Source organism: Meles meles, chromosome 8 (genome assembly GCF_922984935.1).
Source record: "Meles meles chromosome 8, mMelMel3.1 paternal haplotype, whole genome shotgun sequence".
NCBI lineage: Eukaryota > Metazoa > Chordata > Mammalia > Carnivora > Mustelidae > Meles > Meles meles.
The window spans coordinates 5,676,078-5,692,269 of record NC_060073.1 but is presented as its reverse complement, the minus strand read 5'-3'; the positions used below and the strand labels follow the sequence as shown (position 1 = coordinate 5,692,269).

Here is a 16,192-nt window from a genome sequence, read left to right as displayed (position 1 = left end):
TCCACTGCTAATCACTAATACCCTACTTTTCTGCTAAAAAAAAATCACCTGTTCTCCCTCTTTGATCTCTCATAGTAATTATTTTAGCCACAGTCTATACCTAGCGGAGTATTACCACCACAGGAGACCTCTTTAAGTAGTTCGTAAGTGAATGTAATTGACCACGTACTATGAAGTCAAACTGAGTCAACCCGATAGGTCCTTGGCAATATTCTGACTTAACTTTTTCCTGACACACGGGTTCTAACCTGGGTCTGCTAGCCCGTAAAGTGGAAAGAGTAGCTCTGGTTATAGAAAGATGGAACCTGGCCGTGAGCAGTAGCAGACTTATCAATGTCTCGAGACACTGGATGATTTTCCTCTACCCATTGCTGAGGCCTATTACTTAGATCACACTAAATCCTTCCTTGTACATCGAAATTTCTGTTCAAATTTTAGAGTTTCAACACAACTGAGAACGAACCAGAGACACTGGTGGTAAATAACAGTCAAGACAAACACAAAAAGGTACTTAAGCGTTAGAAACGTTTATTTGTCAAAATATTAAAAAAAAAAAAAAAAAGTGGGAGGAGTGGAGTAAAACAAGGCTAAATTTCAGCTAATGCTGTACCACGATCACAGGTCAGACATAAAAAAACAAAACAAACAAACAAAACAACAACCACCCCCACCCCCAAAACCCCAATGGTCCTAGCAGTTTCAGAAGATTAGCTTCAATGTTAGAGTCCAGAGCTAACAGAGAAGAGTAAAAGGTCGCTTGCCACTACATGGTCATTTTAAAGGGAAAGGAGATGTTGCAGGTAGGGAGAAGGGTTCAACTCCTAAGGAAAGCAAGATAAGAGGGGTTCCACTGTATAGGAAAGAGGGGATGCCAGCATAATCCTTACCTAGGGCCGCTCAGAGGCTGAGAATGTAAGGAACAGAGTGAAAGGCTACAGAAACTAGTATCAGGAGGAAAGAAAAGTCAACTTAGAAGAATTAAATTAAGAAAGAAAACATAGTTGGTCACAAACTCCTTTGTTTACTGAAACATGAAGCAATGGAAACATCCCGGCAAAGGGGACCGCGCGGAGCAAGTTCTCATATATGACCGCAGCCCGAGGGTTCAGTCCGCAATTATCCTACCTGAAAGAGAGCACAACACAAGAGGCTTACACAATGCCTGGAGAGCAGCTTGGCTCCGAGTACAAGGGCCCTGGTCCCGTCCTGTATTCCAGGGGGAAAAGAACAAAGAACAAAACCAAACCAAGTCAGACTGGATCAAACTTACATCCCGTGTCATTACCAAGGGACCTCCTCACAGCTAGGTACAGGATGAGCAGCAGTCTCTCTGGAAGACTGCTGTGCTGCCGAGAAAATCTATCTTTCTCATCTTTTCATCCCTCTTTTAGGCAAGACAACCTCTGTGATACAAGGCTACTGTCACTGCAACAAAGGGCATACACGATAGCATCAAAAACCATTGATTTAGTTGTGTCCCGAAAAAGCAGATGATGCCAAGATCTCAAATACCGCCAACTGCGCTACTCTAAGTTTGTTTCATGTCACGGTTTCATAGTAAACAATTTTCAGAAATGGTGATCACGAAGGGTATCATTTATCCTGCAACATACCTACGTGTCCTACTGTCCCGGAGTTAGAGCCGTAACTCCAGTGGTTCCACTACGTGGCCCAATCTCCCTTAACCAAATCAAAAGAAGAAATCCTAAAATTCTCTAATTCTTCCACTGATGATGGGAACTCCAGACACCAATGGCTGGGGGAAAAAGAAGTTAACTCACACCAAGTTCCTCTACTTATTACAGACAAAGGGCCAAATCTTGGTCTTGATCTGTACCAACCGACTTCAAAAGTTGTGACGTTCTTGAATCAGTTCTGCTAGGGTGAGACCCAAATTCAGATCCCCAACAGTTCTGGAGTATTTCCTCCTGGCAGCCTCATTAACATCAGGCTCCTGGGACTGCAACCAACTCAGGGTTATTCAGTCCATTTGAGGTTCACACCTGGAAGGTAAGTTTCTTTAAAAGTCATCACTAAAAAGAGGTTAGTTAAACAACCACGGCTTGCAGTCAAAATTCACTTTAAAATACCTTAGCGATACCCTTAAAGACTGTAATACACTAATTTAACTATAAAACACATTTGAGGAAAACAAGTTATCTGGTAGGTGATACCATCTATAGAGAAATATCCCACTTCGTGGCAGATCCAGCTGCATTAAAAGTAAAAATTAAGGCAACCCACACGAGCTTTAAGATTGTGTACTTTATACACATGAACGCGCTGCTGCTACACAATGGTGTCAGGAGATCGCAGTCTTGTCATGGGCATCTAGGACATAATTTACCACAGGTTCAAACCATTGTTTGCTTCTCACTACATAAAAGGGCAAATTCCTATTGCTTTAGTTTCTTCTACACATACAGACCAGCGGGCTAAGTGAGGAACCCTGGAAACTCCATTTAACTTCTTGAGTAGGTTCTTGAGTAGGCCTCCTAGTCAAGTGATGCTCAATTTCAAGGTACGAGGAAAACCATGAGAAGAGAGAGTTGTCCCGATGCCATTTCCACTCAGATGAAATTTATCCACATAATCCTACTAATTATCCTTGCCATTCCAACATCTTTGGTGTACATTTTCTAAAGTAGGAAAAATTAAAATTTCTGGGGTGGGATTTTATACACATTCAGAATTTACCTGTTTTATCTAGACCCTTACGTGTTCCTCCTGAACAAAAACCAAAACAAAAATTGCTGGGGAAAAAGAAAAGTGTTGGGGCTCTAAATGATAGCAACAGGGTATGCCGAAATACGGTTTCAAGGGCTCAGGCAGAGTAAGGTGCTCTGGATCACTAATAAGGAAAGGACTCCATGGGACAGGGGCACCGAAACATTTTGCTCTCAAGGGTCTTAGAACTCAACACCTAAAGCTTACACGGCTTTATCTGGCCTATAGATCTAGGACATTAGAAGAGTTTCCTCTGATCAAAACTAATGACCGAAGTAGCAGCTATATCAGCCAGTGAGAAGTCTAAGGCTGTAGTTAAAATTCTCACTGTGACGTTCATGACCAACTCCTGAACCTGTATTCCTCCACTTACATCACAATGACTTTTCTAGTGGGAAGAGAATGGTTTTGGAGCCCACCTCGCCTGAGTTTGAATTCTGACTGCCTCTCAACGATCACATGACTTCAGGCAAAGTACTCTTAACCTCTCTGAGCCTTTGTTTTCTTCTCTGTAAAAGAGAAAATATCTTAAAGGCTTTTCGTGTAGATTAAATGCTATCACGGACGAGGGCACTCAATACATGTCCTCTTAACTATGCTTCTGTAACCCAGATGGCTTACGTTTGATTAAATAATATTCTCACTAACCGAGTTTGTTGTTGTTCTCTCCGGAGGAGCCAGCTGGTCGGAGTCATACACTAAAGAAACCTCAACAGGCCAAACAACGAACCTCTGGCCTAAGCTAGAGAAATAGTTAGGACTAAAACGGAAATTTCTGTCTCGCGGCTACTGTCCCGCCAGCACACAAACAGGTGGCTTTAGCCTCCTCTCTGCAGCACAGATCTCTGTCAAGGACACTCGAGTCTCTCAACCACACCGACCCCGCTCTCACCTCCAGTTTTTAAAAGGCTGAGTACCGCGCTCGGTCCACATACTGCTCCCGCTCATACCGGGCCATGTCGTACAGAGAATTCCGTGCAGCGGCTGAAGCCTGAGACAGCTCACTCTCTGGCCCGTAGCCGTAGCCCTCTCCAACTGTGGGGAGCACAGCGGCAGCACGACGCAGGGGGCTCCTGTCCCTTCCGTAATAGGAGGAAGTGTTGGCAGCGGCGGCAGCCATAGCAGCCGAGGTGGCGGCAGCACCCGAGTTCGGCAGCAGGTGTCTGTCGTAGGGATCGACAGAACTGGAGTTGAGGTGACTGGTCACAGCCGTGTTCTGGACCTGGGGCAGATGGGACATGGTCTGCTCCGCGTAGTTGTACGCGGAAGCCGCTGCCGCCGCTGCCACCGCCTCGTACGAGCGGACCCGGTAGCGCTTATAGTAGTCGAGGGCTCCGTACGCGTCGTTGTAATACATGGATTCCCCGTAGCCCATGGTGTAAGGCGTGCGCACCGCGCCGTACTGTTCATTATACTGCTCCGTAAAGTCCGCCACTCGGCCCGTCCGATCTACCGGACACTCTTTGGACCAGTGGCCCTCTTTCCCGCACCGATAGCAGCCGCTCTGGTCTCCCATCCCGGGCGCAGTCCGAAGCCGGCTGGTGGACAGCTGCACGTGCATTCGTTTGCCTTGAGGAAACAGACGCAGGAAGATTTATTATAACTCACTGACGCTCTTTAAACCTCCCCCACGTGAAAGTACGCTAGCCGGTGTAAGACACACAGACACACACGCGCTCCGGCAACCCTGTGTCAGCGGTCCCCTCCGAAAGCAGATGAAGTTGTGATACAGATGACAGCTAGAAACTGTGAGTCCTCAGAGACCAGGCAACACTATTGCCATCAGGTAGCCGGATTCCCTGCTTCTGTGTCCACAACTTCCCCTTCCTTTCCTCCGGCCCCCAACACAGAAACTGAAAACTTTTCCACTTACTGCTCAGACTGATTACGACTGTCATGATTCAAAACCTGCCAGTTCCTCCAAATCAGTCAACAAAACCTCCGTTATGCCACATCTGAAAAGCATCTTACCAGCCCCTCACAGATTTACTCAGGGCAACATAAGGCCCCAGCACTGACCGTAGCTTAAAACTCCCAGCAACCGGTCCATCTTGTTTCCTCCAGCCACTTTGACACGTGTCACCAGAAGGCTACACTGGATACACGGACCATACGCTGCTTCACCACAGTCCCTCTAGGAGTTACGCGACCCTCCGGATTTCAACCCCACCCCTTTGTTTTTCAGCAAGGGCGATCCGTGCCTATGTGGAAAAGAAAACTTGACCAAGGTCTCTCAACAGCAAGAGTTAGGAAGATACTGAAGCAGTACTGGGTTTTTAGGGACAGTGTGTACCCACGTAATTCAGCATTTCATCCTGCCATGTAACTTACAATCCTTCACAAGGGATTATGTTGTTAGAAAAATGCAGCATTTGCCCTAAGAGCCTCTGGGCACCCAAAACAAACAAGCAACATCCATTCTTCCAGGAAACGGCCAGCACCACTAACAGCTAAGAGAAGAAACAATCTCTACCCTGGGCTTGTGCCCAGGGACCCTGACTGATGAAAGCATCCAAGGTCTTTAAAAGCAGTCTGAGGAAAGCAATCTTTTTGGCAGGATTCAGTCCCAAACTGCCTAAGACTTTGGAGATCAAGTCAGTAGTTCTCAAACTGTATGTAGCCAAAAGACAGCCACTACAGATGCAGAGAACAGGGACTTCAGGTCCCTCTCGAAGGCTGCTCAGAACAAATCAAATCCCCCCTCCGCGATCAGCAAATCGCTCTCTTTAACAGACCTTGTTCTGGATGCTGCTAGGCGATAGGAGGCCTCGTGCTCCGCCATCCTGTTGGAAACGCCCGATTCAGGACGGCAGCCAGAACAGCGCCATGCACTGACCCTGAGAGGGGAGCGCGTTAGTGCAGTAGTATCACTTTAGTCGAACGCAGTTCTGCCCCATGTCTGAGAATCCTACCACCCCGGTTTCTAGTAGTCGCAGCCTCCAGCTTAAAAGCCCTTCTTTAGCAGAAGCGAAAGTGCTCAGGTTTTTCCTTCTAGCTGCCAGCAGAGAGGCGGAGTCTCTCCAGGGGTAGCCAACAGATAACGAATCTGGGAATGCAGCATTTAGCCACCCATTGTTTCCAGAGGTTTAAATACTTCCATCCTCATTCTTAAAAGTTATTGGGCCGCCTGGGTGGCCCAGTCATTAAGCGCCTGCCTTTCGTTCACGTCCTGATCCCAGAGCCCTGGGATTGAGCCCCACATCCGGCTCCCTGCGCAGCGGGAGGCCTGCTTCTCCCTCTCCCATTCCCCCTGCTTGTGTTCCCTCTCTCGCTGTCTCTCTCTCTCTCTGTCAAATCAATCAATCTTTAAAAAAACAAAAAGGTTATTAAGGGCCACGTGCTAACTATGCTCAGAACAGAAACACAGATTTTTTGCCCCAATTTCTATCTCAACTGTAGAGTTTCCTATGATTTAGACTGGAAGACAAACAGTTACTTGGTTTTCAAACACGCATGGTGACTTTAACCTCTGTGATAGACATAAACTGTTCCCATTCCGAAGTCGCAGGAACTCTGCCAATCTATAAAGCAGCCAATTCAGACACCTAGAAGTACATTAAAAACTTTTTTTCAATTTAATTTGCTTTTTACTTTTATAGATTCCGGCCCAGTTTTTGTTCTTGTTCTTGAGAAACAAAATCCAGTGATTTTTCTTTGGTATTTGTTACTACATCCAATCTTCATTTCAGTTTTACTGAGAGAACACCTAAGTTTATAAACATCTATGTTTATAATCTACCTCTGTAGCAGCTGTGAGAAGGATTCAGGTAAAAGAAATTTTTAACTAGAACTAAAAAAAATCTGTAATAGAAGTGACAGCCCCCCCATCTCTCCTAGATTGTAACTAGATTTTTAATTTAAATCCGCTTATTATAACTGAAAAATACTGTGCTTCTATTACTCTATTACCTTAAGGAACCAGGGCAAAGACAACTGAAAGATTAAATTCCACCACTCTGCTACACTTGGGAGAGGACAAAAGTTTAAAGATTTTCTGAGACCTCAAAAGTTACTGAAATATGGGGGCACCTGGGTGGCTCAGTGGGTTAAAGCCTCTTCAGCTCAGGTCATGATCGCAGGGTCCTGGGATCGAGCCCCACATAGGGCTCTCTGCTCAGTGGGGAGCCTGCTTCCGCCTCTCTCTCTCTCTGCCTGCCTCTCTGCCTACTTGTGATTTCTCTCTGTCAAATAAATAAAATATAAAAAAAAAAAAAAGTTACGGAAATATGTTGCCAACATTTCCCAGAAAACCAGCCTAATAGAAGTGTTTTCTCTTGAAAGCTGGAACAGAAAAGATTATTAAAATGCTGAGAGATGGGCAACCTGGGGTCCTCTAAGTGCTGGGCTCCTAGCACGTGCCGGGACCCCGAGAAGGCTGGGGGCGTAGCTGCTCCCCAACAGCGCTCCAGCTTCTTGCTTATTTGCGTATGGTGAAAACCAAGACACGTGACCTCTTACACATCATTTCCCAATTCAGTTGCTTGAACTGTTACTTGGGAACAGCTTTTTCAGTTAGGGTCTTCCAATGAGCACTACTATTTGCCAACTCAACAGTGGTTCAGTTCACTGCTGCCTGTGGACAGGAAACAGGTCTTGAAGTACCCTCGTTAACTCAGATTCTGCTGCTTCCTTTGATTAAGTCCTTTGATAAGGACTCCTTCCTCTGATAAGATAAATGCAGAAAGAAGCCTAAACGGCAACAATAATAAAGGTTGGGGCGCCTGGGTGGCTCAGTGGCTTAAGCCTCCACCTTTGCCTCAGGTCATGATCTCAAGGTCCTGGGATCATCCGGCTCTCTGCTCAGCTTCCCCCTCCCTCTCTCTGCCTACTTGTGATCTCTGTCAACTAAATAAATAAAATCTTTAAAAAAAAATAAAGGTTCAGAAGATGTTCAAAGCGGCACTCTAAAGAGGCCTCCTTCATTGGCAGCTGACTAAAAAAGCTTTATAGACAAAGGTGACAAGCTGGTATCTTGATTATATTTTCTGTAAAACTGCAATGTATGATCCCACGCTAAACTTTCTCTGGTCAACTGGAGAAAACAGCTGGTTATAAAAATATCTATATGTAAACTCCGAGTGCTTTCTCCAGAGTGGACAGGCTAAGAACATGAAGACCAAATCAAGAATTCTTCTTTTCCAACGATGACATTTTAAAGAATTTCATGAATCGCTGTTCCTCCAACATCCACTTCCCAGAGTAATTAAACTTGCTTTATTAAAACACACTCTTCCCAAGCTAACTCCCCGCAGTTAACTAACTGCTGTATCCGTACTTTTGCCCTTATCCTTTTATTCAGTTGTTGTTAAAAAGGTAAGGACATGCAGTACTACATTACTGGGACGTCTCTGCAGAGTCTGGAGCGACTTTAATTGCAGTTTTCCCACATTTTGTTACCTCTCAAAACACAACCTCTATGTCCTCCCAACACTGTCCAGTCATGATCCCTTCTCCGTCAAGTGAGAAATAATTAAGAATATTCTTAAATCTCTATGAAGTGCAACAGCTTTCCAAAATAATAAAAGAAAAACAAATATAAATAAGAGAGGTAAGTGAGGAAAGCTAACTATCATATTTTTAAGTAAGCTTCCAACCGTAATGCAAACACTTCAGTTGTTGCAAAGACACTCGCCTTTCACCACGGAGCGCTTACCCCGTCCCTCTACCTTCCCATCTCTTACTTCATTCTAACCTCACTACCATCCCGTGAGGGAGGTACTGCAGGGATCATTAATTCTACTTTTAAGTGGGGAAAAGGAAACACAGAGAGATTAAAACACTGGTCCGAAGTCACACACCTCGTTAATGGTAGCAAGTCATCTGTGACTTTCACCCTATGCTTTAGAGAGGAGCTAAAGGCCAGGACAGCACCGGCTGAGCCCGAAGAGATCTGACGCGCTCTGTAATCTACACTACTGGCAAACTTTCTCGCCCTCTTCTAGTCAACTTTCCCTCTTCTGCCGTTTCTTTTTTGACTGTTTTCTAGGTTTGGCAGAGGACACTTAAGTACTTCTCAACGAACCTTTTAGTGGCACTCAGAAAAAATTGTATTAACTTCTGAACCTGAGAAGTGGCTGGAAATGCGTGGCTCAAGATGAAACTGTCAACAAAAAACTGCAGAACTGCGCCGTCCAACAGAACTTTCTATAATGATGGGAATGTTCTCCCTTTACACTAATAGGGTCACCAACAGACTCATGTGACTTCTGGGTGCTTCAAACGTGCAAACAACTGAAAAACTGAAATGTACAATGTATTTAATAGCCACATGTGCCTAGGGGCTACCATATCAGACGGCTCAGTTGCAGTCTTCTGACAATCTTGAAGTATTAAATTATAACCTACGGAGCTTTATAATTGGTAAAATTATATAATAGGCTCCATGACACCCTTACTGGAAACTTTCAGAAGCAGGACCATCATCTCATTCGACCTAGTATTTTTAAAAAAATTTTCTTTCCCATTAGGGTTAAATAATAGTAGGTAGAAGAGAACAGTCCAGTGCATGGCTTTGGGCTGACAGACTGAACAAATCTGAGCCCTCAAAAGATACTTCCCCAAATCCAGGTTCACCATCCACATTTGTAATATAGGGATCCCTCCAGATGTCTCTGTTCCTCTTTCCCACAACAACCTACCACCCCAGGCTGTAAACAGTATAAATCCTAAGCACTTAAACTCTCAATATAAGGCTTTTTGATGATAAAAGCAGATAAGCCACAGACTTTTATCCTCTCTTCTCCCATGAGGTAGGGACTCATTTGCCTAGGCAGGTCAAACTTCCAACAGCACTCAAATGAATGAAGACTGTGGGATAAAGTAACCCAGTTTGTGCCTCTACACAGTTGTTGAGGAACATCTTGGCAAGTAAATCTGCAAAGGGAGTGTTTGCTTTGCCAGGACTAAACTGTCCTTAACAGTGGTAAACGCACAACCTTTCCATTACATCCAGCTAAAACAGGATGGAAGACGCCTCCCCGCCAGCCGCCTGGTCCTGTGCCCTCGTCTCTGTCTTGTCCTAGACCCCACTACTCAGTTCCGCCACCCAGACCCCAGAGCAGTTCACCTTGAAACTCTGTGTTGTCAAGGCCCCTGATGGCCTCCACTGCGTCCTCCGCCCGCTCCATGTGTACGAAGGCATAATCTTTCACGATGTCACATTCAATGACTGGACCATACTCCTCAAACTTGGCCCGAAGCTCCTGGTTGGTACAGGTGGGACTGATGTTGCCCACATGCAACTTGGTGGAGGCTTTGCTCTTGTTCTTGCTGGCTTCCACGTTGATGTTCACCCCGTGCAGCTTGTAGTGATGCAGGTTGCGGATGGCATCCTCGGCCGCCGTCTTGTCCTCTATGTGCACAAAGCCGTAGTTCTTAATGATGTCACATTCCAGCACCTTCCCGTACTGCTCGAAGAGGGAGCGGATCTCCTGCTCTGTGGCCTCCCGGGGCAGGTTTCCGATGAACAGCTTCACCATCCTGACAAGAGCCTGGGAGGGGACAAATAAGATGTCCAAAAGTTAGGGGTGGAGTGGGACATTTCAGTGCATCGCATTTTGGTTTAATTCTCCAAAAAAGTTCTTGGCACCTTCAAGATTCAAGACCCCCCCACATAAACGTTCATTATTTTTCTCTTATTAGAGACGAGAGCTTTGTACAGGAAGAGGTAGTGTGAGACGTGTGTGACACCCCAACGGGAGGCTGGGACCGGCAGGCATCGCACCGTCTAATCATCTCCGTGAAATGAGCATTTAAATAACAAGGTTGGCTGTTGTAGGTCTTAAAATACTCACTTCGGGGGGCAGGAGAGAGAAGAGCTCAAGGAGAGGGCAAGAGGCGTCTATCTCGAGTGTCCCCGGTAACGAGGTTTTGGAGGGAAATCGGTGTCCCTCTCCTCCATGCGGTATTACCTTCCACGATACTCGAAGAATAAAGAGGCTTCCTTGGCCCCAATCCGGGACACCCCCCCAGCGACCCAACCTCCAGCTTTTTCGCCCCAACAAAGATTCAACCGGACCCCTGCCCCGCCCCCTCCGGAGACCCGGCCCCGCCTCCTCCCGTTGTCTTCCCCGGACCTCCCGCAGCAAGAGAATCCCACACCTCGGGCTGGCCCCGTCCGCCAGAGGCCCAGCCCGACCCGCCTTCCGGCTCCCCACACACCCAGAAGACCCCCCTCGTACCTCCGGGTGGCGGCGGCGGTGGCGGCGGCTCCCGCGTCAGAGAGAACCCTACAAAATGGCGACGGCCGCTCGAGCCTCGGCGCGACCGGGCCCTTTCTCGCGCGCCAGCTCACGCACGCGCGAGTGCGCGCGGCCTCCTTCCCCTCCCCCTCGCGGCAGCCGGGCGACCAATCCCGCGGCCGCATACAAATGGCTGCTCCAGGCTAGGCTCCCAGCCGCCCCGGTACGGGGGCGGGGCCAGCCGGTGACGCCGCTGCGGAGCGGAGGTCAGCCCGCCCCCAGCCCCGGCTAGCCAATCAGCACTCTGGAAGCCTGGTCGGGGTGGGGGTCGACGCTCAAGCGTCAGAAGGGCTCCGGACGCAACCACTACCTTGGGGTAATCAGAAGCCCGGGGAGTCGCTAACCATCACAATGGATCGTGCTATTAGGCCAGTTGGGGCGGGGGGGGGGTAGCTAATGACAAAGAGTTATCTCACTGGGTCCTTTAAATGGGGGTTTTCTGAGCCTGCTGGCCAGCCACTTCGGTAGCTTGGGTCAACGTTTTAGAGACACAGAAGAGCCACATTTTAAGCAAACGTAGTCCACGTTTGTAGAGCTGTACATGTAACTCAGTGTTTCATTGCAAGCCTCTTACTGGTGAGGAAGCAGAACCAAAGATGGCAGAGCCGGGGTAGCTCTAAGAGGCATTGTTTCCAGGCTGCATTTATCGGTCACATGTTGTTTGCTCACGGATGTGTGTGGGCCGTTTTTCTCTCTCTAGTTACACTATTAGCTCTAATTGTGTGTCCTTCACAGTTCCTGGGAGCACTTGGTGCAGAGGCCCAGAGAAGTTCTTTGTTTGGGGCGGGACGGAGGGACTGGGGTGAAAAAGGGTCTCCAGGTCCACACCATGCTGCTGGAGGTCTAGGCAGCTGGGACTCCGGGCGCTTTTTAGCATTCAAAATTCTGCTGTGGTCCAAGGGCGCCTCCTGGTGGCAATAGAGAAGCTATTACGTGGATTAGTCACTGTCACCCTTGAACAAAGAATAGACGTTTATAGAGATTGATGGATCCAGCTTATCTCTGAGTGGAGCATGCTGGGGTGGTTGTCAGTCACCATTCTTCATTGTGGTGGCTCCATAGAAGCTTCTCTGATACCATCAGGCACAAATTCCCCAGGCTTCCCTCCTCCTCCCCAGCTACTCTGATACGTTTCTTTCACTGAATTCTTTTTGTTTCCCAGCCATTTTAGAAGAGGCACCATCCTTCCAATTTTAATACGACTCATGATTTCTCCCACCTAATTCGATCTACTTCTCCCTTTTCTCCTCCTCTTGGTCATTTCCAGTTTCTCTCTACGCTCAGACTTCTAAAACATGTATAGGGACCTCCTTACCCATTTCTGAAATAGCTTCCACTCACCTTCACTATTAATGTTTTCTATCTTGGGGTCCTTCCTTGTGTTCCAGGTCAGAAGCTTTGCAAATGGGGAGTCTGAACCAACTATTGCCCACCTTTGTACACGGTTTTGGGTTCTGTCCACCTCTTCCAATGCCCCAAATTTTCTGAGGTCACCAAAGCTAATGTCCTTTTAAGTTTTCGCCTATTTATTCTAAAGTTTTCATTTCATTCAGCATTTTCTTCTCCCGTGTTTTTATACTGCTCCTTCTCATAGCTCTGACTGTACCATTCTGTCTCCCTCCCCCCTTCTATTTCTCTACTCTTATTTATTCCCTTTTATCTCACTTCCCCTTCCCTCATAGGCAACCACACTGAGTTTAATACGTATTATTTTGTTTGTGTTCTTGCCTGATAAATCTTTTCAGTGTGCATTTGTTTTATCCATTTTAAAAAATGTTTTATTGTGGGGGCGCCTGGGTGGCTCAGTGTTAAGCATCAGCTTTCGGCTCAGGTCATGATCCCAGGGTCCTGAAATAGAGCCCCACATCGGGCTCCCTGAACGGCAGGGAGCCTGCTTCACCCTCTCCCACTACCCCCTACTTGTGTTCCCTCTCTTGGTGTAACTCTGTCAAATAAATAAAATCTAAAAGAAAAAAATAAGACATCAGGACTACACTAATATTATCTAATCTTTATAATAAAATTTCTCCTAGGTTGTTGCAAATGCTTTTTTGCAGTTGTCTTCTTCTAATGCGGATCATGACAAGGTCCATTGGCTGTGCATTTGGGTAAATTATGTAGATATTTATGTAAATTGTGTGGCAGGGCTCACTGTTTTAGTTTTTGCATTAAATACCCGTGTTGCTGCGCATTATGTAACCAGTGGAACGAACTCGTCTAAGTAGTGCCAGGTGGTTCTCTGGAAGAACTGTACCCGTCAACCCTCACCCCTGCCGCACGGGAGGGGGCCTGTGTATCAATAACTCCGCCAGTGTTGGACATTGTCCGGTTTTCTAATTTCTGCTAGTGTAATAAAGTGATATAGCACTTGCTTTAATTTGCATGATTACTAATGATTTTAAGGATCTCCTCTTATTAGTTTTTTTGGGTTTTCTCTTCTGTAAATTTCCTGTTCATATCTTTTGCTCAACTTTCTTAGTGTTGCAGTCTCCTCTTTGTTGTTATTTGCAGGATTTTCTTGTATATTCTAGACAGTGATCTCTTTATTTTCCATCATTCCACTAACTTATTTTTTTTTAAAGATTTTATTTATTTGACAGACAGAGATCACAAGTAGGCAGAGAGGCAGGCAGAGAGAGAGGAGGAAGCAGGCTCCCTGTGGAGCAGAGAGCTGGACGTGGGGCTCGATCCCAGGACCCTGGGATCATGACCTGAGCCGAAGGCAGAGGCTTTAACCCACTGAGCCACCCAGGCGCCTATTCCACTAACATATTAACTTTGTCCATGGTGCCTTTCATTGAACAGAAATTCTTCATTTTTTATGATATCTAATTAATTTTTGTCTTAAAGTGTGTGCTTTTGCCGTTTTGTATAAGCTGTTCTTTTCTACCCCCCGAGTCACAAATGTATTCTCCTACATTTTCCTCTATTAACAGAATTTTTTTTTTTTTTTTAACTATCCACATTTAGATCTGTAGTCAGTTCAAAGCGGTGCCATCCTGGGGTTCCTGGCTGACTCAGTAGGTGGAACTTGTGGCTCGGGGTTGTGGGTTCGAGCCCTCCGTTGGGTGTAGCGATGACTTAAAAAATAAAATGTTAAAAAGAAAAACAAAAGCGGGGCTGTCCATACACATATAAGGTCAGCCATTTATGTAATTTAAAATTTTCCAGTAAAGACATTTAAAAAGTAAAACGAAACAGCTGAAGTTCGTTTTAATACCTTGGAAACCCCATAAAGCTAAAATATTGCAACGTATAATCAATATAAAGTGTTAATGAAATACTTATTAATGAAATAAGTTCTTCTTTTCCTCTTCGGTTTTTGAAGTTGGCGAGCATTTTACACGTACGGCACATTTCGCTTTGGATTTGCCCCATTTCAAGGGCTCAGCAGCCACACGTGGCCCATGGCTACTATCTCGGACAGTGCAGCTCTAGAGTTCGCCCTCAGAGGCCATGCTTGGTGAGAAGGCAAATTCGTTTTTCTCCAAATAATCCATGTTTAGCTGTCCATATTTCGGACTTGTGGTGCCTGCACAGACTGTATTTTTGTGTTCTATCTCGTAGCCCATTTCATTCCATCTCTTTCTGGAACTTTCTTTTTCTTCCACTCATATCTGAAGGTGTCTCTCAAGACTTACTTCCTGACCTTATGTTTATCCTTATCTGTGTCCGGTCACCTGGATGATGCTCAAAGCACCTTTTCATGATGTCTCCGTTCGCAGTGACTGACTCCATCCTCCCAGACGGCTGTACTTGGCTGCCCTACTTCCATTCACATTTTACACACTAAAATGAGCCTTTCTTCATTTATTTCTCACTCCCATATACATTTCCTTCTAAAATGTCCCATTATTGCTTCTCCTCCCAACTCCCAGGCTTGCCATATTGCAGTGGAAAACCCGTTTCCCTGGGCACTCTACAACGTTATGTCTCTTTCTTCCTTTGCACAGTTGGACCAGAAGGACAAGAGAAGCCGATGGGTCATCCCGTGTGGTCCCATGACAAATTGTTGCAGTTACATCTATCCAACATGCTGACTGTGGAGTACTTCTGAATCTGCTTGTCTTAAGAGGAAGGGAGAATTATTCTGTGGGCTGTCTGGTCTACCAGATCTCCTATTTGGAGACCATGCTGGTTTGGGCCGTGTTGTGAGAGTCCTGGGCCTGCACACACCTGACCCTTAGTCATGGCTGATGATGGTCAGGGGTCTGCCCAGCCAGGGCCCTTGGCCACTTGTGCTAAAGATAGGGCTGCTTGGGGAGGAGGTGCGGAGATGGGTAAAATACGTGATGGGGGTTAAGGTGTGCGTCTGTCGTGAGGAACATCAGGTGATGCGTGGAAACATTCAATCACTATGTCATACGCCCAAAACTAATATAATGCTGTATGTTAACTGTACTGGAATTTAAAATTAAAAAAAATATATATAGGTAGGGCTGCTTCTCTGGAGAGATCTCCTCTGAGCCCCCAAAAGAAATGGTTGTATGTTTCTGGGAAACAATGAAAGAACAAAGCTTTTCCTCTAGGAGACCACCAAGGCAATAATACTCTTGCCCTCCAGTTGCCAAGCCAGAGACAAGGGAGAAAGCTAATTTTTTTAATACTTCACCAGATCTAGAATATACTCTGTGTTTTTGTGTGTTTACTCACTTTGGATGTACCTGGTGGCTCCCCGGAGTGGTGTCATTCTATGGGTCAGTGGATTGGGAACTTGCCACTTCTCTGATCCCTGTCTGATCGCCCCCCCCCCCCCAGATCCTCTCTGTTGGGGAGGGTCAGAAGATGGGGTCAGTCCTCACCCCCACGCGCTCCACTCTCCACTGTCGGGCGGAGCGGTGGCTGATGCTTGCTTGGGCAATTCAGTCTTCCGTTTTTGAAAACAGTTGAGAGAGCCATGAGTAAAGAAAGTCGTGTACCAGGGAAGGGATTGTTCGCTGCCTCTTTAACACTGATAGTGCTTGTTACCATCACCCTGACCCACGGTGAACTTCTTTGGTCTAAAAAGAGGCTTGTCGTTGGTCAGCCCAGCAGACTGGAGGTCCTCATCACGGGGAGATGAGACCAGGGTAGGGAGGCTCTCAGAACAATGGGGCTTGTTGAGGGCTGGGAGGCTGGTGGCAGAGTGGAAACCTGACATACAGGAGACCAGAGCCAAAGGCAAGAACGTGGGCACAGGCAGGGAGGCTTGTGGTCGGGAAAGCAAAGACACCCGGAAGCAGTGA

General features: G+C 46.5%; 1 protein-coding gene across 2 annotated transcripts; it reads right to left on the bottom strand.

The window, feature by feature from the left end:
• Positions 1–506: 506 nt before the first annotated feature.
• On the bottom strand, positions 507–11,045 carry LOC123949204 (RNA-binding protein 4B). 2 transcript variants are annotated; one of them, XM_046016560.1, is made up of 4 exons: positions 10,908–11,045; positions 9,794–10,217; positions 3,620–4,296; positions 507–1,125 (listed from the first exon to the last, which is right to left on the bottom strand). In XM_046016560.1, the coding sequence occupies exons 2-3, from the start codon at positions 10,203–10,205 to the stop codon at positions 3,629–3,631; spliced, it is 1,080 nt and encodes a 359-aa protein (XP_045872516.1). In that variant the 5' UTR covers positions 10,206–10,217; positions 10,908–11,045; the 3' UTR covers positions 507–1,125; positions 3,620–3,628. The 2 variants fall into 2 exon arrangements, with proteins under 2 accessions (XP_045872516.1, XP_045872515.1); XM_046016559.1 differs by lacking the exon at positions 10,908–11,045 and adding an exon at positions 10,521–10,684.
• Between the last annotated feature and the right edge of the window lie 5,147 nt (positions 11,046–16,192).

What these genes read in the sequence shown, in the direction of transcription:
- LOC123949204 (XM_046016560.1), bottom strand. Translation starts at nt 10,205, where the DNA reads ATGGTGAAGCTGTTCATCGGAAACCTGCCCCGGGAGGCCACAGAGCAG. An exon ending in TGACAACACAGAGTTTCAAG is followed by an intron (nt 4,297 to 9,793) that starts GTGAACTGCTCT and finishes TGTTTCCTCAAG; the next exon opens with GCAAACGAATGCACGTGCAG.